Consider the following 26407-nt stretch of genomic DNA (forward strand, 5'->3'; position numbering starts at 1 on the left):
GAGGGTGTCAGCACACTACGCTCACCCCTTCTGCTCGGGTCCGGCGGCTGCTGCTCAGTGGTGGCTCGAGCTGTGGGCCGGATCCCGGGGGTTCTCGAGCGGCACTCCTCGCCCGTGAGTGAAAGGGGGGTTGTTGGGTGTGGGAATTGTTTATTGTCCGTGACGCCACCCACGGTTGTGGTGATTTCACCACCGCTGCTCAATATGGGGATCCCGGGGATGGTGATGCGGAGCAGCCAGGTGTTGTGTTGCCCCTCCGTGGATAGGGGTTGGTGATCCCGGGGCCCGGTGATGAGGTGTGAGATGCAGGGCCTGGTGGGCGCAGGGACGCGGGGGCAGCGCTGTGCCTTGCGGCACTGTGGTACTCACTCAGCCTGAGACGTTGACACAGTTTTACGGTAAACCACACGGCTGGAAAGACGGTTCCCACGGACGGCTGCACTTGCTCTCCCAGTAGGTGACGGTGATGTCCCTCTGACCTGCACCTGTTGTTTCTAAGTTGGTAGCGATGGGTCCCCACCGGTAACCCGCTCCCCGGCTTCAAGCTGGACCGGAGGAGCTCTACTTTGCCCGCAGACGCTGGCCCTGAGGAACTGGTGCCTTGGCGGTGGCGGTGTTCCTCCTTAATGGTTGGACTGTTGCCTTCAATCGGGACTTGGTTGTTGGGGGATCTACGTCCCCTTCACTGACAGATTCGGCAAATTATGGCGACTCCTAGCCTTGCCGGGGTCCGAGAGGCCCCTGCCCTGGTGCTGACTGTCCTTTGCACGCTGCTCCAGACCGCCGGGTCACTACCCGTCCGCGGTCCTTCCAGGAACTCCCGAACAGTAACCCCTCTGGACAGTCACCGTCGTTGCTGACCTTGCTGACCCGGTCCTACACACAGCTGGACCAACTTCAGGCTTTCCACTCTCTTTCTTTCCTGTCACCACTCTTGCTTTCCTCCTTTACCACTTTACTTCCACTTCACGTCTACCTTCACTTCCTTAACTCATCTTAGCTGTTTACTCAAGCTCTCCCTGAGCTCTTAACTGCCTGGTACTTCCCGCCTCCAGAGCTGTGAACTCCTCGGTGGGTGGAGTCAACCGCCTGGCCCACCCCCTGGTGTGAACATCAGCCTCTGGAGGAAGGCAACAAGGATTTCTGGTTATCTTTGGTGTTCCTAGCTGGGATGTAGGGTGTGGTGGTGTAATGACCTGTGACCCCTGGCTTGCCCAGGGCGTCACACTGCCAGCGTGAGCCGAGTCTCATGCGAGGATTGTAATAGTGTCCCGTGTGGCCCCAGCCTCATGGTATGACATAGTTAAAGATATCAGTTACTACCAGTGTGTATCTTCAAGTTTACAATTTAACACGTTTTTTCCCCTGGACAATTTCTTTAATGATGTGTTGTAATCTATAGAAGGTAAAATTTGGTGTAAGACATAATAAATGTTGAAACCTATGTTGATTTTATGTTATTTCCAGACACATAAAGTAGCGAGTAGCTTAATAAGAATCTTATAAACAATACGATTTTCTTTTCTAAAACAGGTTTGAAGTCATGTTGAAATGTTGGCATCCGAAACCAGAACTACGTCCAACGTTTTCTGAACTGGTCTCAAGAATTTCTTCCATCTTCTCAACTTTCATAGGAGAGCATTATGTGCTTATCAACACAACATACGTCAACATAAAATGTTCTGCTCCGTACCCTTCCTTATTACCGGCTGACGAAAACATGGATTTTAGCCTTGATATGTGATTTCTCACTGCTTCAAGAGACGTATAATTGAATCTCTTAGTGTAGATTTTCAACTAGAGACTAAATATTTGTCTATCTACTTCTTCAATGTGTTTGTCAGCGCCGGCAGCGTTGGTCACAATTTTTTTTTATTGCACTAGAAGCAGAACTTTATTAATGATGATAATGACAGACTGATGTCATGAAGACGGTACAAAATAAGCAACATTATTTGTTTGTTCAGTCTTCTGTTAAAATGGCGCATATAGTAAAGATGGACAATATACTATATGTTGTTCTTGTCATTATGAGGACTGTATTTTATTTTATCTTATCTGTATAGCACTTTCATCTAGGCAGATACTGCTACATTAATAAGTGGATAAATATCTACATGATTTGAAGAAAATTGCGGACAATAAAAACATATCTAAAGGAAGAATGATATTGCCGCAAATCTGAAAAATGCAGCACTGTATATATAAGAAAAATGCCATATTGGAAACTTGGAAAGCCAAGAAAGAGGAAGGATAATATAACTGGCGAAGAGGAGGTGGAACAGGATCCTACTTGGAAGAGTCAAAATGATTCATTTTTCCTATAATGCTTAGAATACCCATTCTGGACCAAGGTTATGTGTCAAGGACATAGTTGTTACTGAGTCACTGTGTTGTGATGCCTTAGTAGCATTTCTGTAGTCAGTTTCTGGTTTTGAAGAAGTAAAAATGGGAGAATTCATTTAAAATGTTTCATCAATCAGGAATTCTTGTTAAATAACCACATAAAATGACGTAGAGCAAGTAACGTGTATTAAATGACATCTGCTAGAAGACACTTAAAAAAAACGGACTCTTTGGCCCCAATTCATAAAAGCTTTAGTGCCAGAAAACTGGTGCAAAATGCTTTGAAAAGTGCAACGTTTTACACAACATAGAGTTGGGTAAAAAACTTGTAACTTTTGGTGTTTATTTCACAGAGGTTTGAAGCATGTGCAGTAATGAGGAGGTGGTGGGGTGTAATTGGGCTTGGCTACTGCCGCTCATCCAATTCAGCAAAAGCACTGGTGTTTTTTTATGGCAGAAAGGCCACTCCAGTCCCTGACTGCAGTAGTATTTCTGGCAAGGCACATGGGGATTCCATTCAGGGAAGATGCACTAAATTCATTAAGCATCGTGCACCTCTTAATGAATTAGATGCATCATATTCCAGCGAACATTTTATTAAAGCGGTTATCCGGTCTGAAATGATGTTTGCAGTCACTGTATGTGTCACTCTATGTGACTGCAAACTTATGAATCCTCCCAGCACACGTGCTGTGCGCTGCAAGAATGCGCCTGTTTCTGAGGCGGGAATGGCGCTCACGTGATTGCAATTGTGCTCTGTGGATATTCCTGGCCAGAACTCGACTAGTGGGCGGCCTCGCTCAATACAACTGTATAGAGTGGGCACGTCCAATTAGTGGGCGTGACCTCGCTCAATACAACTGTATACAGTGGGCACGTCCAATTAGTGGGCATGACCTTGCTCAATACACTTGCATTGCGCAAGGTCGTGCCCACTAGTCGAGTTCTGGTTGGGAACATATATAGTGCACAATTGTGGTCACGTCACTGCCGTTCCTTGCTCAGAAACCGACGAATCCTCGCAGCGCAGAGTGTGTACACTGGGTAGATTCAGAAGTCTGCAGTTATACAGAATGACTGCAGATTTATCATTTTAGACCGGACAACTCCTTTAAGGCTGTGTACAATGCCTGTCTTAATGAATTACCTCCTTAGTGTATCATGTAAAAAATGTGAAAACCATCTTTTAGTAGCTTACTCCTAAATTGGGATTATGTCCCTGAGATGCCCATGGCTGCAGTAAGAGATTTTGATGATTCCATGTCCCTTTTTGATATGTGGATTCATACTACCACCCAAATACACATAAATGTGTCCCTATTCCAGCCAGATAGGTTGTAGTTACTGATGTGGACGGTATTTTCACACCACATAATTCCTACTTGACAACACTATGCCTGATACAAATGAGACGGGGGCATGTTGTCATAAAACGTAAAGCCGTCATATCTGGGCATAAATAATACTCACGTTTTTCTGTCTTTTTAAAGCCGGTTGTGTGGTGATCTCACTGTATACTGAATAGTGTATTGCACAAGTTACACTAACCTCTGAAGAGTGTTACTGATGTAACCGACATATGTACAATAAAAGGTTAAATATATGTTTTTTACCTTTGTCATACAGTATGTAATTAAGCACTGGAGTTCAGATGTACATTTCCTATCCCTACCATTAAATGTTTGGGCGATCCCAGCCCGCTAGCTGCCAGGAAGGAACCCTTCTTGGACAGGGACACACCCTGTTACTATATAAACATTTCTCACTTTCCGAGCAGAATTTATACTTGTACATGGTGTAAAGATTTCATGATTCTAGAATCTTAGTTATGTGAACACTGGAGCAGCACATTTGTATAATAACTTTACCCAGTAACTATAAGTAAATGCTTGTTCCTGTGGAATTGTTTAATGTTGTACAGATTATTCGGTGTGGGATGTAACTGGATTTGTTGATTTAAAGTATGACATTAAAAGTTTTATATTTTTATATTAAATGTTTATTTTTAATGCTACGTACACTATTACTTTAATGTGCAATGGTTAAAATATTGTAGAATACATGTGATGTTTTCTTTTCAAAAGTGCTATTAAAGTTCTCAGACATTTTTCTTTCTACTGACGTTATGTCTAATACACATTTACCGCCTAGTAGAACTGCTAATACAGAACTGTTGCTTTTGCTTGGCCTCTACGTAGTGAAGTACGGACCATAAAACAAGACCATGGTTACGTTATAAGATTTCTATGGAAAGATGACTCCAATGGCAACTGCTTTCCATCACAAAAAAATTGTTGCTGTCACTAGTGCCAAAGACTATGGCACCCAGTTACTTTAATCAGTGAATAAAGGAGTTTTCACACAAATAAATTTAATTTTATTCAGTAGACCATGGAATAATAATAATTTCCACAATTGGATGCGTTTTAAAAAAAAATGTTCATATGCTGAGATAATTAGAAACAAAACACGCTCAAATGGTGATAAAAACAAAAAATTTATTCCATAAGTCTTAAAGCAACATGTGACGTTTCGGCCAGGTGGCCTTCATCAGACAACTGTAATAAACAATATTTCATATGAATCTTACAGAAGACTCAAATACATAGAAATTACAAAAAAAGTTGCAGCATATAAAGCTTATATAAATACAGCTTATAAAATAGACAAGGAAAAAAATTGGTGAAAAATAAAAAAAACAATAAGAAAAGGGACCTGAGCAGCATGGGTGTATAGATTATATATAGCAGATAGAGAAGGGAGAGAAGAGGAAAAAAAGGAGCGAGGGGAAGGAAAGAGAAGGGAGAGATTCCCAGAGAGACCAGAAACACAGAGTTGTAAGAAATGCTGTGTAAATAGTGGCAGTACTACAGAAACACTAGCAGCTATAAATAGGCAAAAGTGCTGCTCAGGTCACTTTTCTTATTGTTTTTTACTTTTCACCAATCTTTTTCTTTGTGTGTTTTATAAGCTGAATGCTGCAACTTTTTTTGTAATTTCTATGTATTTGAGTCTTCTGTAAGATTCATATGAAATATTGTTTATTACAGTTGTCTGATGAAGGCCACCTGGCCGAAACGTCACATGTTGCTTTAAGACTTATGCGGACATCACACGATACGATCTATCATGCGATCGCACAAGCGATCGTACACGCCCCCGTCGTTTGTGCGTCACGGGCAATTAGTTGCCCGTGGCGCACAAAGTCGTTAAACCGCCGTCACACGTACTTACCTGCTGAGTGACGTCGCTGTGGGCGGCGAACATCCACTTCCTGAAGGGGGAGGGACATTTGGCGTCACAGCGATGTCACACAACGGCCGGCCAATAGAAGCGGAGGGGCGGAGATGAGCTGGACGTAAACATCCCGTCCACCTCTTTCCTTTCGCATTGCCGGTGGGCCGCAGATAAGCTGTGTTCATCGTTACCAGGGTGTCACACGGAGCGATGTGTGCTGCCCCGGGAACGATGAACAACAGGACGTGCGATTTTTTAGAAAATGAGTGACGTGTCAGCGATGAACGAGAAGGTGTGTATTTCTACTCGTTCATAGCTGTCACACGCTACGATATATCAAGCGATGCCGGATGTGCGTCACTTACGACGTGACCCCGCCGACATATCACACGATATATCGTCTCGTGTGACGCCCGCATTATGGAATACATTTTTTGTTTGTATCACCATTTGAGAGTGCCTTGTTTCTAATTCTCTGGACATATGGTGTGGAAACCTACAAGTGCACCTCAACATCTCTTACACTGTGGCTGTGCCTTATCCTGCTATGCATACAGTATGCTCAGATAATCTTATGTATGTATCCCTGCTGTGTACTGTGTAATGGCTGTGTCTGACCGTACAGGGACAGGGTCTGATTATACCACATCTCCTGGGCATGGGTGGACGTAAAATAAAGTATTTAGATAATATAGTATGGGATCAAAGCTGATTCCTTTTGTGAGGTGAAGCATTTCGATGCCTGTTTTTAAAAAATGTTTTACCTCAAGCAAAGAATAATTTGTGATCTTGTTCTGTAATGTTTGTATATTTCTTTGCTTCCTCCCTGCACAGGAGCTGTGGTATGATCAGAACATGTCCCTGTACGGTCAGACACGGCCATTACAAAGTACATAGCAGAGACATGTAAATAAGATCTCAGCAAAGGAATATTTTTTAAGACACCTAATTGTGGAACTTATTACAGTGGAACCTCGCTTAACAAGTAACCCAGTTAACGAGAATTTCACTTAACAAGCAAAGCTTTCTGTAAATTTGTAACTCGGTTTACGAGAAAGCTTTGCTGTACGAGCAAAATACTCACCGCACACACTTCCGGTTCCGTACATCCACCGCGCTCTAACCCACTCTTGCAGTCCGCACAAGCACAAACACACACAAACACACACGCACGCACACACATACAGTATTATGCTCACCTTACCTTCCGTTCCACCGCCGGCCTCATGGTTCTTGTAGTTCACCGGTATATCGCGATGAGGGAGGAATCCTTGCGGCAAACTACAAGACCCAGGAGGCCGGCGATGGAACGGAAGGTAAGGTGAGCATAATATGTGTACCTTCCGTTCCATCGCTGGCCTCCTGGGTTCTGTAGTTTGCCGGTATAGGTTGTGTATCGGCAACCATAGCGATGAAGCAGGAACTTCCTCTGTCACCGTTACTCAAAGGCAGCGCGCTGACCAATCAGAGGCAAGTGGCTCCTGCCTTTGACGTCAGCGCTCTGGCAGCGGAAGTTCCTCCCTCATCGTGATGGTAACCCGATACACAGCCCGTACTAGCGAACAGCAAGTCCCAGGAGGCCGGCGATGGAACGGAAGGTAAGGTGAGCATGATATGTGCGTGTGCGTGCGTGCTTGTGTGTTTGTGTGTGTTTGTATGAGTTTGTACGTGTTTGTGTGTGTTTGTGTATGTGTGGAATGACACATTAGGGGACCAGGATGGGACATTTAACAAGTTGTGGAACGAATTGTCTGCATTGCAATGATTTCCTATGGGAAATCTTGCTTTGCTGAACGAGTAACTTGGTTAACAAGCACACTACCAGAACGGATTGTTCTTGTTAACCAAGGTTCCACTGTATTATTATTCCAAGATCTATTGATTAAAATGAACTTTGTTCATAGGAAAACCCCTTTAAGTCTTCAGAGAGGAAAAGGACAGGAACAGTAGTGCCATCTATTGAAACACAGACAGAAGAGGGCCCCTGTGCAAGAACAATATCTGACATACAGTATGCAGTCCACTATCTCATCATAATGGATTCTTTAATATGTCTATCACAGAAGCTGCTTCCAGCTTTGGAGGTGGTAATGGCCCCATTACCCCCCAGACCTCGGTGCACTCCACAAGTTGCATTTATGGTATGTCCACCACTGACCTACTGGAGGTGGCAATCCTAAAATCACATGACTTAGGATAAGAAGTCAAACCAGAAACTCCATTTGCAGACTCATGTTTTGATTTTATTTTCCATCATCAATGCAAAGCAGGAGAACTGTTTGGCTGGGTAAGAAGCCTTTGACAAATTGTTTCATGGTTAAAGTTCCTCCTTTTGAAAAGCGCCAATTGTGCAAAGGCTATGCAATGCTTCCCTGGGAATATAAATATGTAAATAGCGTCTTCAGAAAGCAAAACGGACAGTAACTTTTGGCCACCTATTGGAAGGGGCAAACCTAAAAGTCAGTATCAACCCTTTAACCTCTTTACGCCCAAGGACGTATTGGTACGTCTTTGGTCGCCTCTCTCCGGTTACCGTGGCGAGTGATCTGATGTGCAGCTAACAAGCACAGATGGATCTCCGGTTCACCCATGCCTTTTAACCCCTTAAATCGCGCTGTCAAACTCTGACAACGCAATTTAAGGGCCTCGGCTGGGATCATGCTGTTCCCTGCCACCATCTGCGGCACCATGACGCGATCACAGGGTGCCAATGTGTTACCATGACAGCGATGGGTCAGATAAGGACTCTTGATGCTGTCATGACTCACTTCCTGTGAGAGCTGCAGCATCGCTCTGATTAGGACAAGCGGTTGGATAGTACAGTTATGAAGTCCCCTAAGGGGACTAGTAAATCAATAAAAAATGTAAAAGAAAAGTTTAAAAAAAATATGAAAAAATAAAAAAATAGAAGTTCAAATCACCCAACTTTTTCCCCATTGAAAATATAACAATAAAAAAAATACACATACTTGGTATCACCGCGATCAGAAATGCCCAATCTATCAAAATATAAAATCAATTAATCTGATCGATACACAACGTAGTGAGAAAAAAATTCCAAACATTTTTGGTTGTCTCAACATTGTATTAAAAATGGTAGAATTAAAAATGCCAGCTCAAGACATAATACATAAGCATTGAGCCCTAGATACCAAAAAATGAGAACACAAGGGGTCTGGGAAAAAGGAGACATAAGCACTCTTCTTTTTCTAGACAAACTTCAGAATTTTTTTCACCACTTAGATAAAAGTTAAAATATACATGTTTGGTATCTACAAACTCATAACAATGTGAGGCATCACATTGATACGTTAGTTTTACTATATAGTGAACTAGGTGAACAAAAAAAACCAAAAACATTGTAGAATTTCACTTTTTTTTACAATTTCTAAACATATGGAATTTTTTCTCATTTGCATGGAAATACGTGCAGATGACCCGCTCCTGTCAGGACATTGTGCGCTGTGATGCAATGCGACACAGTGGCAATCAAAGTTCAGTTAACAGGACCTTGGATGACGTCATAGTCATGTGACCAGTCTGTAAGCCAATGTCTGTACAACATTCACATCAGACTGGTCACATGGCTATGACATCATGCAAGGTCCTTTAGGCAGTGGGGCTCACCGGGGGGCACAGCAATGATCGGACATGGAAGCAGAAGCGGCCGGTGAAACAGAGTCTGCAGGACCTGTAAGTATGATCATAATGTTTTTTATCAATGTGCTTTATTTTACAGCCCCTGGACTCGATCTGTAACACGAGCTTCCCAGGAAAGCTCGTGATCGGTATCATGTACACGATCACTATGTGATCAGTATGTGACGCCCTGGCCTATCAGGTCATCGCAGGACATTGTGCAATCTGCCCTTCTGCATGGTGTCCATCTCCTCCTTGGTTACAGGTCCCTGGCCTTTGGTGTTGCTAAGAACAAGCTAATCAAAATCCTAGAAACACTCTGAACCACACCCACCAGACACACCAATGGGTAGCCCGAAGGGAATAGGGTCGCCCATTTGGGGGGTTGGTAAGGGAGGGTCAGGAGTGTCAGGGGTAGTTCAGTTGTGTGGTGACTCTAGAGAGGAGAGATCACACATTAAAGGAGGTTAGGAGCTGGGCTCCTCAGTTACAAGGTGGCAGATTGGTCTGGGCCTGGTAGGAGCTGGAACCCCGGTTGCAGGTGATCGTGTCAAGGGGCACGGAACTGCCGAGCAGGGCAGCCGGCGACCTTGAGCCATCTCCGGGCAGGGGCCAGGGCACGGCGGGGTACGTGGACCCTAGGCCGGGAAGTAGCTTCACGTGTCCTGGTAATTTACGCGACGAGGGCAAAGACTTCACGAATCGTCCTCCACCTGCTTCAAAATCGGGGTACTAGCACAACGAGGGGGATAGGACTTTCCCAATACATAGTCCAGAAAATCACAAGTGTGAACCCTGAGAGCAAGTGTCGCGGGCGGAGGATCGGACGCTGCGCTCTCCCACTGCTCGGGTCCGGCCGCGGCTGCTGCGGCTGCTGCTGCTCGGTGGTGGCTCGAGCGGTGGGCCGGATCCCAGGGACTCGAGCGGCGCTCTTCGCCCGTGAGTGAAAAGGGTGGGGATTGGATTGTGTGGATTTGGTTATTGTCCGTGACGCCACTCACGGTCGTGGTGATATTGGTGACACCACCGCTGCTCTGGACAGGGATCCCGGGAGCGATGACTAGGAGCAGCCTGGATGTTAGTTCTCCCTCCATGGGTAGGGGGTTGGTTGTCCCGGGGGCCCGGTGATGGGGTAGGGATGGATGGCAGGCGGGTTACGGGGCCTGGCGAGGTGCAGGGTCACGGGGGCAGCGCTGTGCCGCACGGCACGGTGGTACTCACTCAGCCAATGATGAGGACACAGTTCTCGGTAAAACACATGGCTGGATGGACGGGTCCCACAGACGGCTGCGGTGTTGTTTCTCCTGGCAGGTTGATGGTGACTGCCTTTCCCTGCACCTATGTAGTGTAACGGTTCCAATGGGTTCCCATTGGTAACCCGCTCCCTGGCTTGGATGTGGGACGGAGGAGTCCCTTTTGCCCGCAGGCTCTGGACCTGGGAACGGTAGCCTTGGCGGTGGCTGTGTTTCACTCTCTCGGTTGGACTGTTGCCTTCTGTCGGGACTTGGCTGCTGGGAAACCCAGGAGGTTCCCTTCACTAACGAATTTGGAAAATTCACGGCGACTCCTAGCCTTGCCGGGGTCCGTAAGCCCCTGCCGGATGGTGCTGGCTTCTCTTTGCGTACCGGTCCGGTACCGCCGGGCCACCGTCCGTCCACGGTCTTTATGGTAAACTCTGATAGGCCACTCCTGCAGACGGTCACCACCGTCTGCCAACCTTGCTGATCTGTCCGGGCCACACACAAGGACCAACTTCTGTCTGCTCCTTTACCACTTTCCTTCCTCTCACTTTCACTTCCCTCACTCAACTGTTAACTTTTCCCGCCTCCAGGACTGTATACTCCTCGGTGGGCGGGACAAACCGCCTGGCCCACCCCCCTGGTGTGAACATCAGCCCCTGGAGGGAGGCAACAAGGGTTTTTGTCTGACTTTGGTGTGCCTGATCGGGAGTGTGGGGTGTGTAGGTGTCGTTCTCTGTGGCCCCTGGCTTGTCCAGGGCGCCACATTCCCCCTTAGTAAAATGCAGACCGTCCGCGGGCTGCCCGTCCATCACCGGTTTTATTTTCACAACTGAAAGATAAACGGTAAAACAGGGATTACAAGTAAAATAACATCTTCCCACATCGGGAGGTACTCTTACTTTAACGTTGCAAAACGGTTACGGCTTCCGCTCTCTCCCACCCAAGTAACCTGGCCCTGATGCTGCCCCTAAGCAAACAGGCAGCACCCCTTGACCCCAGTCCAGCACAAGTTACCCGAGCGGGTTCTGTCCTTTTCAGGGGACCCACGTCCATGGGGAACCCCTGAAACCCCCAGAGGATCGCCACCGGTTCCGGTGGTGGCTGGGCCCCAGCCTGCTCCACTGCGGGCCCTTCCTCCAATCTGCTTCTCCGGAGGCGGCAACGGTGAAAGCCATAAAACAACATTTTTATTTACAAGCCACAAGTTCGTGGTTGCCTTGCTAGTTCTCAGGCTTGTCCATAATGAGTCCCTTATGCAACACTTGTAAACAGTCCCCACGGGGACAACGGTGCCGGCAACGACCGGTTTCAACCACGGTTTGTCAATCAGGTGAATCTTCGGTTATCATTTTTTCTTATAATTCGAGGAAACTTTAAACAGCACTCTGGTGGTCCCAATGGGGGACAACTGCAACGGGACTCCGCTGCCATTATTCGGATTCCTCGGCATCGGTCGGGGGAGGGGGCGCGGTACACACACGGGCCTCTTGGCTGCCCCTCAACTTTGCATCTAGCGCAAACCACCCTCTCTCCCCGCAGTGACGGGTGTATTGTACCAGGTCTCCGGGCATTAGATTGCGGCCTGGATGCTCCTCTGGCAGGTGGGAATTAACATCCTGCCGGGCTATAAAGACCTCGGCCTCCAGGCCCGGTTCGTAGATGAAACCATAGCCCCGGCGGACATCAAACCGCCTCACCTGCCCTTCATACAGGGGGCCCCGGACACGGAAAGTTGCTTGCCTCAGACTCTCCTTTTCCCGGATCGTACGGGCCACCATCTCTGCCTTCTTCCTCTCTCTCTCGGCAATCTCTGGGCCCAGCGGTGTCGGGTCCCTGTCCCAATACGGAGCTGCTGCGAGCTCCGGCGCACGGGTCGGGCCCCGCGAGACCTTCTGGATACTGCCCACCACTGGTGATCGGGGTGGAAGGTCCCGCGGTGACTTGGCCTGGGGTGCTGCCTTGCAGCGGCAACCCGACGTAACCTCAGCCGAGGTGTGGGGGATGGGCACAGGGGTCCTCTTCCGCCGGGCCTCCTGCACGGAGCGGCCTGTCGGCTCCGGCTCAGGAAGTTTTTCGGGGGATGCCTCCAGCTCAGGCTTGTGCACCTTCCAGGGTAGCACTTCCACTCAGTCATGGCTCCGGCTCCAGGTCGATCCGCCTGGGTGGACATGCAGGGTACCACTACCGGTTGCGGGGGTAGCGGGCCTAGTGGCGGGGCCGCGGCGGCCGGTACGGATAGCGGGGGAGGTAGCAGGGTGAGCGGGCGTGGACCGGGTCCCTCGGCCGCGATGACCGACCCACTAGGGGTACAGGGGCGTGGGTCACTCACCCTCCCTTCCGAAGCTCCCTCTTCCTTGCGTCTCCGCACGGTCGCTACAACCTCCGCCATGTCGGCCTCCCACTCCTCCAAGAGGAGCTGCATCTTGACCTGCAGCCGTTGTTGGAGCTGCGCGGTCCGGATATCCACCCACGCCGCGGTTCCAGGCGCGGGGGCTACGGTGCTACGGAACTGCATGAACATCTTTCTGGCGGCCTCTTCCAGCAACCAGCAACAAGATGGCCGCAGGGTCCTGGCGTCCATGCTTTTATAGCCGCGGGCTACATACGGCCAGACGCCATCAGTCCCCCTTAGTCTCTTTCTGGCTCCTCCTCTACTTGGGCGGGGTTTTGGCCTTCGCGCCTCCACTACTCGAGGAGACGCTCGAGCGGGAACTTTTCGTGCCCAAGATGGCGGCTTCTCAAATTTTCCGGCCGGACACCTCCGGCGGTTACAAGGCGCACCTCTACCAGACGGCAGAGCGGTAAGATCCTGTTCGTAACGCCAAGTTGTCGCGGGTGGAGGAGGGGACGCTGCGCTCTCCCACTGCTCGGGTCCGGCCGCGGCTGCTGCGGCTGCTGCTGCTCGGTGGTGGCTCGAGCGATGGGCCGGATCCCGGGGACTCGAGCGGCGCTCCTCGCCCGTGAGTGAAAAGGGTGGGGATTGGATTGTGGGGATTTGGTTATTGTCCGTGACGCCACCCACGGTCGTGGTGATATTGGTGACACCACCGCTGCTCTGGACGGGGATCCCGGGAGCGATGACTGGGAGCAGCCTGGATGTTAGTTCTCCCCTCCGTGGGTAGGGGGTTGGTTGTCCCGGGGCCCGGTGATGGGGTAGGGATGGATGGCAGGTGGGTTACGGGGCCTGGCGAGGTGCAGGGTCACGGGGGCAGTTTCTCCCGGCAGGTTGATGGTGACTGCCTTTCCCTGCACCTATGTAGTGTAACGGTTCCAATGGGTTCCCACCGGTAACCCGCTCCCCGGCTTGGATGTGGGCCGGAGGAGCCCCTTTTGCCCGCAGGCTCTGGCCCTGGGAACGGTAGCCTTGGCGGTGGCTGTGTTTCACTCTCTCGGTTGGACTGTTGCCTTCTGTCGGGACTTGGCTGCTGGGAAACCCAGGAGGTTCCCTTCGCTAACGAATTTGGCAAATTCACGGCGACTTCTAGCCTTGCCGGGGTCCGTAAGCCCCTGCCGGATGGTGCTGGCTTTTCTTTGCGTACCGGTCCAGTACCACAGGGCCACCGCCCGTCCACGGTCTTTACAGTAAACTCCGATAGGCCACTCCTGCAGACGGTCACCACCGTCTGCCAACCTTGCTGATCTGTCCGGGCCACACACCCGGACCAACTTCTGTCTGCTCCTTTACCACTTTCCTTCCTCTCACTTTCACTTCCCTCACTCAACTGTTAACTTTTCCCGCCTCCAGGACTGTGTACTCCTCGGCGGGTGGGACCAACCGCCTGGCCCACCCCCCTGGTGTGAACATCAGCCCCTGGAGAGAGGCAACAAGGGTTTTCGTCTGACTTTGGTGTGCCTGACCGGGAGTGTGGGGTGTGTAGGTGTTGTTCTCTGTGACCCCTGGCTTGTCCAGGGCGCCACATTAGCTCACTCCGTTAGCCATACGGGTGAGCGGGACCTGACTAGTTCTATACTACAGGGGCCAACCAGTAAAGAAAGTGCCAAGGAAAAGGTCACAGGCTAATGTGACGCCCTGGCCTATCAGGTCGTCACAAGGGTGCCGTGCAACTTGCCCTTCTGTATGGTACCCGCTCCTCCTTGGTTACGGGTCCTGTCCATTTGGTGTTGCTAACAACAGGTATACACAAATCCTGGGGAACACTCCCCCTGCCCACGGAGGGGTTAACATCTTAAGCTGCCAGCCCATCGCCCCCGGGCGCTCCTTTCCCAACGCAGCAGCGGTGGTATCCTGCCTTACCACACACCGTGGGTGGCGTCACAAACACTTTCCAATCCACCCTATCCAAAAAAAAACCCTTTTTATTTCGAGAGGCCGCGCGACCGCGCCTCGGGTCTGGAGACCCCTCGAGCCACTGCCACTGCACGTCGGCTGTCGCGGGGGTGGCACACCCTCGAAAAACTTGGCGTCACGAACAGGATGCAAGCAGGACCCACTAACTTGGGTGACATGCGCCTTGAAAAGTGAAGTCCGCGGGCCCAATTCCTTTTTCCCGCGACGTCTGCCATTTTTCCGCTGTTTTCGCGCCAAAAACGCCATCTTCCTCGGAAAGCGCGCAAAGCCGAAGCCCCGCCCTTCATCCTCAGCCTGAAACAGGAACCGGAAGTTCCCAGAGGGCCACAAGAAAGAGTGCTGGGAGAAAACCGAGTGGGCGTGCCTGAATGTAGCGAAAGCGGAGGAGAAGCAGGGATGTCAGGACTCTGCCATACTGTTCCTGGACAACGCAGAGGCAAGATGGCGGAGTGGAGCTGGTCACCGGAACGTGCTGTTCCCGGGACCACGACTTGGATTGAAGAGGAGATTGAGCAGCTGTGCAGGAGAATGCGGACGCAGTTCCTGTTCATACTAAACCACTGGAGGGAAGAGATGAGGAGCCTGGCGATGGCGGTGCGAACTCATGAGATCGAAATCCCACGTGAAGAGAGGGTGAGCGGTTACTCAGTTCCTGCTGATTACCCTAATCTGGCCAAAGTGGCTGAGGGATCCGGTCTGCCCCCGCTTGCGGCAACCACTCCACCGTCACCTACCCCGTCCTCAGCGAACGCCGAGCTGCCATTACCTATCCCGACAGCGGAACCTGCAGCCTTTCTGTATGAAGCTCCAGCAGCAGCCCCGATGTCTTCTACCACCATCCTAGTCACGTCAGCGATCACCCGGACCCTGGCCAGACCAGACCCGGCCGCATCACAGGGCCCGTCCTCAGAGGCAGAGCACCCGGGCCCTGCAACCCCGGCTGCGGAGCAGTTGGTCTTCTACCTACAGCGGCAAGAGTAGGACCCTCCAGTCCACCAGTTCCACTGCCGCGAGGCATCCCGACGGCTGTCAGGGCCGCATCTATCCCCGTGCTGGAGAAGTGCACGGGCGGCGGCTATTACGGTTCCATACGGGAGCGATCGCCAGAGAGCGGCGCCGGAGAAGAGTTTCCACTCAAGAGCTACTGAGTGGGAGTGCCACCTGGGTCTGGAGCCCATGGCATGGTGGCCAGAGACTGCGCTGTGCCTTGGAAGGGCCTCTGGCACCGATTGATCGAGATTGCCCGTTTCAGTAATGCAGCGATAAAAGTGTTAATACTGAAAAGTTAACGATGCCATAGAATTGCTAGGTATCGGTGTTTTCGTTTGTTGTTTTTCACTGTTTGTTATTTTCCATATAGAAACTGCTAGAAAATGAGTGCTTTAATGAAAGGGTTTTAAAATGAACGGGAAAGTAACCTGATTTTCTCTAGATTTACTATGAGTGTACACCGGTACATGGACTGCAGTAGTTTTATAAGGACTACATCGTTTTAATAGTTAAGTAAAAATGGACCACGGTCACAGGACTGGAGTGACCAACACAAACTTGTGTCTTGTAAAAAGTTGTACCTCCTGTGCCCATAAGAGTCGTCTGACATACCCCGGGACCTTAACCCGGTAAAGGACCCACCTTAGGTTTCCAGGGGGAACAGGTTATTTGGGTGGGGGGTTAAAGGGATCCCGGACGTTGGGACTGGACTGTCGCAGGGAGGGACCGCAACGTGGAAGGTTGGGTCCCCGCTGCCACTAAAACCGGTGGCGTCTCCTGTGGCAGACGAACGCTAAGTAAAATTGTTGGAAATGGTTTAAGTAAAGGTGCCTCCCTATAAGGGATGAATGTTAATAAAAATGTTATTTATGTTAACCCTTTTTCTGCAGTCTAATGAATGCTTGGTGTCCTGACGAGCTACATTTAACCAAGGGGGAATATGACGCCCTGGCCTATCAGGTCGTCACAAGGGTGCTGTACAACCTGCCCTTCTGCATGGTACCCGCTCCTCCTTGGTTACGGGTCCTGTCCATTTGGTGTTGCTAACAACAGGTACACACAAATCCTGGGGAACACTCTGCACCACACCCACCAAACACCCATTGGGCAGCCTGAGGGGAATGGGGCCACCCAGATGGAGGGATGGTAGAAGGAGGGCCAGAAGTGTCAGTTAGTGTGTAGAGAGTTGAGGTCCACCAGTGACAGAGAGAGATCACGCTGCAGAGCTGGGCTCCTGCACCTGTCTCAGGTGCCAGACGTTGGCCTGGCCAGAAGGAGCTGGAACCCCGGTCACAGGGGGTAGTGGCAAGGAAAACAGTACTGCCAAAGAGGGCAGTTCGGTAGCCTTGTGCTACAACCGTCATGGGCCAGGGCACGACGGGGTACGCGGACCCTAGGCTGGGAAGTAGCTTCACGCAGCCCAGTAATTCACCCAACAAGGACGGAGTCTTCACGAGCCGTTCTCCACCTGCTCCAGAATCGGGGTACAAGCTCAATGAGGGGGTTAGGACTTCCCAAAACCGTCCAGAAAATCCCAAGTGTGAACCCTGAGAGCAAGCTCACCCTGCTAGCCACGCAGGTGAGCGGGACCCAAGTGGTCTTAGGCAAAAGGGATCCACAGAGAGTTAAACACTGTGCCAAGGGACAAGACTTCAGACCAACCAGCAACACTAAAAGGGCACAGACCCAGCGTGCTCTAACAACAGCAGCAGGATATTCCAGGACTTTGGTTTACCCGGTGTCTGTGTCAGTGTATCTGGACTGTGTGAGTACGTTGTGCCCCTTTTGCCCCAACGGGTCCCCAGCCATTCTTATCACAGAGTCCCGGAACACCTCCCCCCTGCCCACGGAGGGCTTAGCATCTTAATCTGCCAGCCCATCGCTCCCAGGCGCGCCTTTCCCAACGCACCAGCGGTGGTATCCTGCGTTACCACACACCGTGGGTGGCGTCACAAACACTATCCAATCCACCCTATCCAAAATCCCCCCCTTATTTATTTCGAGAGGCCGCACGACCCTGCCTCAGGTCCAGAGACCCCTCGAGCCACTGCGGATCTGGACCCGAGCAGCCCGTCGGCTGTCACGGGGGCGGCACACTAACAAGCAACACCATCGGGCACAAGATCCCAGAGTATTCCCCAACGGTGCTCCCCACTCACCATCACTAAGCCCCGGGGCACTTCCCCCTACCCATGGAGGGGTTAAACACCTGGCTGCCATTCCATTGCCACCGGGCGCTCCCAACAGCATTTGTGGTATTCCACCTTACCACACACTGTGGGGGGCGTCATGAACTCTAACCACAAAATCCCCTGTAAATACCCCCCTTTTATTTCGGGTGACAATGTGACCCCTCCCGGGTCCGGAGACACCTCGAGCCACCGCGGATCCGGATCCGAGCAGCAGCCCAGCTGCTGGCGCTGGGGCGGTACAGGTACGATCCCTGATCTTTACAGTTCAGGATCACCCATCACTACACAGGAGTATTGAAGCAACTGTGCACTCCTTTGTATGTGTGAGTCTGAGAAGATAGTTGTTGGTCACCACTTATCAAGTACTAATAAACTGTCCAGTAAATAAATGATAAATGCTTTTGACTGGAGATGTGCAGAACTATTCGATGCAAAGTGAATTTGTGCTGACTTTTTAGGCAATCACTGGATCTAGTGCATTTGAACAATTTGTAATTCAGTCAGTGAAAGCTTAGATGACCTCTGGTACAGCTAGCTAGGCTTCCCAATAATAGCTTGCAACTATCACACCACATGGTACAGAACAGCCAAAAAAGAGGATCTAAAAAAATTTGTAAACAAGAATGGGCAGGAAATGTAGAAGCCATTTTGTGGTGAATTTGGACAGTGAGAGAATGTCACAGCTCACAACAGTCACCCCCCTCCTCCACTGTTTTAGTCAATAATTTCGATTGCAGACTTTCAATTCCATCAAAGCCACCTCCATCTATTCTGCCCACTAGTGCCCTAAGCCACAGCACTCCGGGTGTTATGGAAGATATTTCATAAGCACAACTTCTTCCATTTGATATAATGGACAAGTCAACATTTGAAATTGGAACTTGGATGACATTGGGGTACAGACGGTGGAGTACATAATTCAAATGACTAGCTACCATATGTTGGTGGTACTGTCAGCCATAGCGGTAGGGGCACTAACAATGGTAACCTAGATAGTAGTGCACCCAGAATCAGGGCAACTCTAGAGTAGATCAAAAGAGAGGAAAGGGAGCCCATAACATTTCCCACCCAAACTGGGACAATTATCAGCAGTCAGGGATGTTAATGATAATTGTTTAGTGGATACTTGAAATGGCACTCACAGCCAACACCATACAGCTCACTTAGTATTTTATAATTATACACCAGAATTGGTAGGTCTGCCATTGGCGCTCTGTTCTCTTCACAGATGAGAGGAGCTCCACATGGAGCATGTGATGCATGTGAAAGCGTCTGCAGATATTATACTGAATTGGGTTCTGCATGCAATATCATCCAGCATGACTAGTTTGTTGGAGGAGTCAGTAATGACCTGGGAAAGCATATCCTTCCCGATTGCCCTGGAATGGTGGTAATTGGGCTAATAAGGGGTTAATGGCAGTTAACAGCCGCCACTAAGCCCTGGATTAGTGATGTGATGTGTCTATGAGACCCCCCACCACTAATCCTATAAGTAAAAAGAAATAAACACAAATAACAGAAAATTCTTTACTTAAACGAAATATTAAAAAAACACCCTTTCACCAATTTATTAACCCCCAAAACACCAAAGTCCAATGTAATCCACACTACAAGGTCCCATGACGCTTCCAGCTCTGCTACATCTGAATTCACAGCGAGCACCATAAAGCACGATTGCCCCTATGAGCTTCCGGCAGAGACTGAGCCACACAAACAGTGGTGACATCACTCAGGTTATTTACAGTTACAGCTGGAGGTTCCCACTTCCCTCCACCTGTGACCGCAGGTAACCTGACCTCAGGTGACCTCAATGAACTGTCACTGAGTTCACAGACCTGCATCTCCTGGCAGAAAACTATTTGCCATGAAGCGCTTGATTGTTCGGTGATCACGCTTCAAAAGTTGGCAATTTCAAGACTGCTGCACCCCTTTGCAAGACATCTCACAATTTTGGACCTTTCAGAGCCCGTCAAATCTCTCTTCTGACCCATTTTGTTAAAGGAAAGGAAGTTGCCTAATAATTAAGCATACCTTATATAGGGTGTTGATGTCATTGCACCACACCCCCCCTCATTACAGAGATGCACATCACCTGATTTACTTAATTGGTAGTTGGCTCTCAAGCCTATACAGCTTGGAGTAGGACAACATGTATAAAAAGTATCATGTGATCAAAATATTAATTTGCCTAATACTTTCACTTACAGATTAGTAATGGGCGGTCTCATAAATGCCTCCCGTTACTAATCCAGGGTTTAGTGGCAGCTGTGAGCGGACATTAACCCCTTATTACCCCAATTGCCACCGCACCAGGGCAATTGGGAAGCTGGGTGAAGCGCCAGGACTGTCACATCTAATGGATGCAGCACTTCCGGGCGCCTGCAGGCTGATATTTTTAGGCTGGGGGACTCCCAATAAGCACGGGTCTCCCCAGCCTGAGAATACCAGCCCCTAGCTGTTGGGCTTTATCTTGTTTGGGTATCCAAATTGGGGGGAACCGCATGCTGAATTTTTTAATTATTTAAATAATTTAAAAAACAAAACTGCAAGCGGTTGCTCGTGTTTTGATACACAACCAAGATGAGCACTCAGCTGGGGGCTGCATTCTGTAGCCGTGGCTTTATCTGTGCTGGGTATCATAACATGGGGGGACCCTACACCAATTGTTTTGCTTATTTATTGATTTATCACCACTATAAGGACACAGACAGCATGTGTGATTTCAACCAATTACAAACGCTATCTCAGAGTGTAGGAACGTGGTCTAACGGCAGCCAATCAGAGATGCCAGTGGAAGGGGAAAGCAGTGAATATGCATTCGTGATAACTGTTGGACCGGTAAGCAGCAGTGGAGCTGCAGGGACGTGGTAAATATGTACTGCTTTAACCCTTCTTTCTTTTCTTTCTTTTATAGCCTCCTATTCCATTTCACAACATATCACTTTTGCCTCCCATTGAATTTCATGGGTTAGGCTAGGATCAACGATCGGATCAGCTAGGATCATTGATCTGATCATGATCTCAGACGGGATTGTCAATCCTTAACTAATGTGATCCTTGGCAGGATCACTCATCTTTACTAACAGTGTCATCTCTCTGCCACAAGGGATTGACCCAAGGAGTCTTGCCGCCGAGATGCAACATCAGGAACGCCATCAGGATTTAGACCATTTGGTTTATTTCTGTGATATCACCATTGTAATTTTTTTGGAAATTGTTAATATCATTATTGTGACATATTTGCCTGAAATGTCACCACTGTAAAATTTTAGGACTAGTCATTGGTTTTTAGCTGTGTCTAGGTTAATGCTATATCTGCTGGATAGGACATAGTATAACCTAATAAGGGGTGTCGTTGCAGCGGAGTACAGTTTTGAATGTGATCAAGGACTTACTTGAAGTCAGCTTTATTATATGTGTATCAATGTATTAGTCTTGTGATATGAAATATATTACTTAGATACAGGGCTCCATCTTTCTGTCCTAATATTTTGGACTGATTTGATAAATAGGAGAGATATCCAAGTACATTGAGCATATTCTATCTCAATATCCATGTTGGACGGGAGATGAGTGAAGTATTGCCTTTATCTTTTGCACACATTTAATAGCACTTTAATCAAATAGACACTTTTTATGTGTGTATTTTTATTGATCAATATTAAAAGTTACATTTTCATATATACACGTGTCGCGGGCGAGGAGGACGCCGCCGCTGCTGCGCTCTCGCTAACACTCGGGTCCGGCGCTGCTGCGGCTGCTGCTGCTCGGTGGCTCGAGCGGTGGGCCGGATCCGGGGACTTGAGCGGCGTTCCTCGCCCATGAGTGAAAGGGGTGGTTTTCTTGGGGGATTTAGTCCGTGACGCCACCCACGGGTCGTAGTGAAGATTGGCAACACCGCTGCTGGTGACGGGGATCCCGGGAGCGATGGTAGGGAGCAGCTGGGATGTTGTTTTCCCCCTCCGTGGGTAGGGGTCGGTGGTCCCGGGGCCTGATGATATGACGGGGAGGCTGGATTGGTGAGGTGCAGGGTTGCAGGGACAGCGCGGCGTGGTGCCGGATGGCACAGGTGTACTCACTCAGTAAGAAACATACAAAGTTCTCGGTAAACCAAACGGCTGGATGGACAGGTCCCGCAGCCGGCTGCTGTGTCTCTCCCTGGACAGGTGATGGCGGCTGTCTTTCCCTGCACCTTGATGTTCTCGTTTGACTACTATGGATCCCCAACGGTAGTCCGCTCCCCGGTGTATGGGTATCGGAGGAGCCCGTTTGCCCGCAGGCGCTGGCCTTTGGGTCTCTAGCCTGAGGCGGTAGCTGTATACCCTCACGGTGTAGGCGGTTGCCTTAAATCGGGACTTTTGCTGTTAGGAAACCCCTGGGGTTCCGGTCACATTCGGATTTGACTATTGTCGGCGGCTCCAAGCCTGGTCGGCATCCGATGGCCCTGACTGTGTGTGCTGGCTTCACTTCGCACCCCGATCGGTACCGGCGGGCCAACGCCTGACCCCGGTCCTACGGTTCCGCATTGCTTCACCACTCTTGCAGACGGCCACCACCATCTGCCAACCTTGCTGTCAGTGCCTGGGCCACAAACCCAGACACCCAAGTGTTTACTCCTCTAACTTCCACCTCCTGGACTAAATGTCTCTTTTGCCGCCTCCAGGCCTGTGAACTCCTCGGTGGGTGGGGCCAACCGCTTGGCTCCGCCCCACCTGGTGTGGACATCAGACACTGGAGGGAGGCAACAAGGGTTTTGTGTTTGACTGGTGTACCTGTCTAATGGGGGTGGGGTTATGTGTGACGACCTGGCTAGTCCAGGGCGCCACATTCCCCCTTGGTGAAATGCAGACCGTCCGTGGGCTGCCTGTCCATCACCGGTTTTATTTTTTTCAAAAACTGTAAAAATATAAATTAACATGTAAACATTTCAAACATGTAAGCAATTTTTGTGAGGACACTTAAACGTTGCCCATATAAACAAAAACATTTTTAATACTGACGGACAGACAGATGTCTTCTGCTCTCCCACCCAAGCAACCTAGCCCTGATGCTGCCCCTAAGAAGTGGGCAGCACCCCTTGACCCCAGTCCAAGTTCAGGCTGCCCGAGCGGGAACGGGTACGGTAACTCGCACCCGGCTGTCATTTCAGGGGACCCAACGTCCTTGGGGGACCCCTGATCCCCGGAGGATGGCTACCGGTCGTGGTGGTGGCCGGGCCCCAGCCTGCTCTGCTGCGGGCCCTTCCTCCAATCTGCCTCTCCGGAGGCGGCAACGGCTTCCATCCCATAACATTATTTACATGCCCACCAGTTCGTGGGTGGCCTGCCAGTTCTCGGCCATGTCCATGAGTAGTCTCTCATGCAGGTTGTAAACACATAAAGTCCCTCCGGGGACAACTTGCCACAAACGGCCGGAATAATCAGGTAGTCAATCAGATGAAGGTCACGGTTGATTAATGTCATTCATTTAAACTGCTGAGGGTCCCAATGGGGAACAACTGCTAGCAACGGCGGACTGCTGCCACTACTGGAGATCACCATCACCACTCGCTTCCTCCGGATCCGCCCTAGGACTGTATGGCGGAGGAGGTGACCGGGGCTGCTCGTGGTCATCATGGCTCACCCTTCTCTGGACATCCAGGGCGAACCAGCCTCTCTCTCCCAGGTGACAGGTGTATGTGACCAATTCTCCCGCACAAAGGTCAAGCTGCGGATGGCCCAGGGACAGCTGACTGTGCACATCTCGTCTGGAGAAGAACGCCTCGACCCCCAGGCTTGGCTCGTGAATAAACCCCCATCCACGCCGGGGGAAGAACTGCCGGACTTGACCTTCAAAGATCGGGCCCCGAGCTTCGGGAGAGGCTCTCCGGAGAGCGTCCTTTGCTTCTACGGTGCGGGCCAGGATAGCAGCCTTCTCTTTCTCCCGGGCCTCTGTCTCCCGGCCCATCAGGTTTGGCTGCTGCTCCCAACATGGCGGCTCCTCCAGCGCGGGGGTTGGGCCCAGCTGGTACCCCCCGATGCGGGCCACGACCGGCACCTTCTGGTTAGGGGGGCACCGCTGTGTCGCGGCCTGCTTTGCTGCCTTGCAGCGGCAACCCTCCGCAGCCTCAGCCGAGGCCTGAAGTTTGAGAGCGGTCAGCGTTACCTTCCGGGCTTGAGGCGGGCTACCCTCCACCTCTGTACTGGCCGGGCGGACTGCCGGGGCCTCTTCGGGTGCGGCCGCCTCCAAGCTGGATGGCTCCCTCTGGGGAGCGTGCACCTTCCAGGGGAGCGAAGTCGGGGCTGGCCGGGCAAGTTGTTGTTCGCAGGCAGCACCTGCAGGTGGATCTTCGCAGGCGGGAGTGATGTCATCTGTTGTCGGGTCCAGGAGCAGCGGGCCGGCCAGTGGGGTGGCGCCGACCAATATGGGCAGCGGGGAACGCAGCTGGCTGAGCGACGGCAGACCGGGCCCCTCGGCCGCAGCGACCGGTCCCTCCGGGACACAGGGGTGTGGGTCACTCACCCGCTCCTCCGATTCTGCTTTCGCCTCACGGGCCTGCACGGTCATCACCACTTCCACAATTCCAGCCTCCCATTCTTGCACCAGGAGCTGGAGCCGGGTCTGCAGCCTGCGGCTTAACTGGGCCACCCGAGCCTCCACCCACGCCGCTGTTCCGGGCGTGGGCCTGCTGGATGGGACGGACATCATACTTGTTCGGCCTCCAGGAACGGGATATCTTGCAGAGTCCTGGAGTCCCCACTTCCTATAGCCTCGGCTACATTAGGCAGACACACACCCGCCCCCCCTTGGTTCTCTTCAGCACTTCCGTTTGTTGGGGGCGGGGCTTCGCTTTCGCGCCTTCCCTGCTCGGAGAAGACGCTCAAGCGGGAGATTTTCGTGCCAAGATGGCGGCGCTTCAAAATTTTTGGCCGGACACCGCCGGCGGAGATCACAAGGCGCACTTCTACTGGTAAGTAGAGGGGTTCAATCCTGTTCGTGACGCCAAGTTGTCGCGGGCGGGGAGGACGCCGCCGCTGCTGCGCTCTTGCTAACGCTCGGGTCCGGCGCTGCTGCGGCTGCTGCTGCTCGGTGGCTCGAGCGGTGGGCCGCATCCGGGGACTCGAGCGGCGCTCCTCGCCCGTGAGTGAAAGGGGTGGTTGGTTTGGGGGATTTAGTCCGTGATGCCACCCACGGGTCGTGGTGAAGATGGGCACCACCGCTGCTGGTGACGGGGATCCCGGGAGTGATGGTAGGGAGCAGCTGGGATGTTGTTTTCCCCATCCGTGGGTAGGGGTCGGTGGTCCCGGGGCCCGATGATGTGACGGGGAGGCTGGGTTGGTGAGGTGCAGGGTTGCAGGGACAGCGCGGCACGGTGCCGGATGGCACCGGTGTACTCACTCAGTAAGAAACGTACAAAGTCCTCGGTAAACCAAACGGCTGGATGGACGGGTCCCGCAGCCGGCTGCTGTGTCTCTCCCCAGACAGGTGATGGCGGCTGTATTTCCCTGCACCTTGATGTTCTCGTTCGACTACTATGGATCCCCAACGGTAGTCCGCTCCCCGGTGTATGGATACCGGAGGAGCCCGTTTGCCCGCAGGCGCTGGCCCTTGGGTCTCTAGCCTTAGGCGGTAACTTTATACCCTCACGGTGTGGGCGGTTGCCTTCAATAAGGACTTTTGCTGTTAGGAAACTCCTGGGGTTCTGGTCACATTCGGATTTGACTATTGTCGGTGGCTCCAAGCCTGGTCGGGGTCCGATGGCCCTGCCTGTGTGCGCTGGTTCACTTCACTCCCCGGTCGGTACCAGCGGGCCAACCCCGGTCCTACGGTTCCGCGTTGCTTCACCACTCCTGCAGACGGCCACCACCGTCTGCCAACCTTGCTGTCAGTGCCTGGGCCACAAACCCAGACACCCAAGTGTTTACTCCTCTCACTTCCACCTCCTGGACTAAACTGTCTCTTTTACCGCCTCCAGGCCTGTGAACTCCTCGGTGGGTGGGGCCAACCACTTGGCTCCGCCCCACCTGGTGTGGACATCAGACACTGGAGGGAGGCAACAAGGGTTTTGTGTTTGACTGGTGTCCCTGCCTAATGGGGGTGGGGTGTTTGTGTGTTATCTGTGACAACCTGGCTAGTCCAGGGCGCCCCACATGTATATTCCCTCTATCTGTTACCCTTTAAGAGAAGGGTATGCCCTAGGAGCACTCCCGGAGGACTGGTGCAGCATGCACAGGACTCGGGAGGAGGAAGTAAGGGAAACCAACTTGAAGGACCAGGCAGCATGGTGAGTAAGTAGGTGTCCGTGTAGGGAGAGGGGCGAGCGGTGCAGGGGCGCCAGCACTACAAACAGTATAAATGACCCAGTGCCTCTGTTATAAATAGAATATACTATTATCCCCATATATTTAGAAACTGCCTGTGCCACATCTAATTGATTGCTCAATTCTTATGCTATCAGATAGTATAGGGAATTT

At 51.0% G+C, this 26407-nt stretch overlaps 1 protein-coding gene across 1 annotated transcript in view; it reads left to right on the forward strand.

Moving 5' to 3' along the window:
• Positions 1-4461, forward strand: part of MET (MET proto-oncogene, receptor tyrosine kinase) — a 213239-nt gene extending 208778 nt beyond the window's left edge. Inside the window, exon 21 of the mRNA XM_075345034.1 lies at positions 1534-4461. Within this exon, the coding sequence (XP_075201149.1) occupies positions 1534-1744 (211 nt within the window). The 3' untranslated portion in view covers positions 1745-4461. The remainder of the gene's footprint in view (positions 1-1533) is intronic.
• Positions 4462-26407: the final 21946 nt, after the last annotated feature.

Source organism: Anomaloglossus baeobatrachus, chromosome 4, assembly GCF_048569485.1.
Source record: "Anomaloglossus baeobatrachus isolate aAnoBae1 chromosome 4, aAnoBae1.hap1, whole genome shotgun sequence".
NCBI lineage: Eukaryota > Metazoa > Chordata > Amphibia > Anura > Aromobatidae > Anomaloglossus > Anomaloglossus baeobatrachus.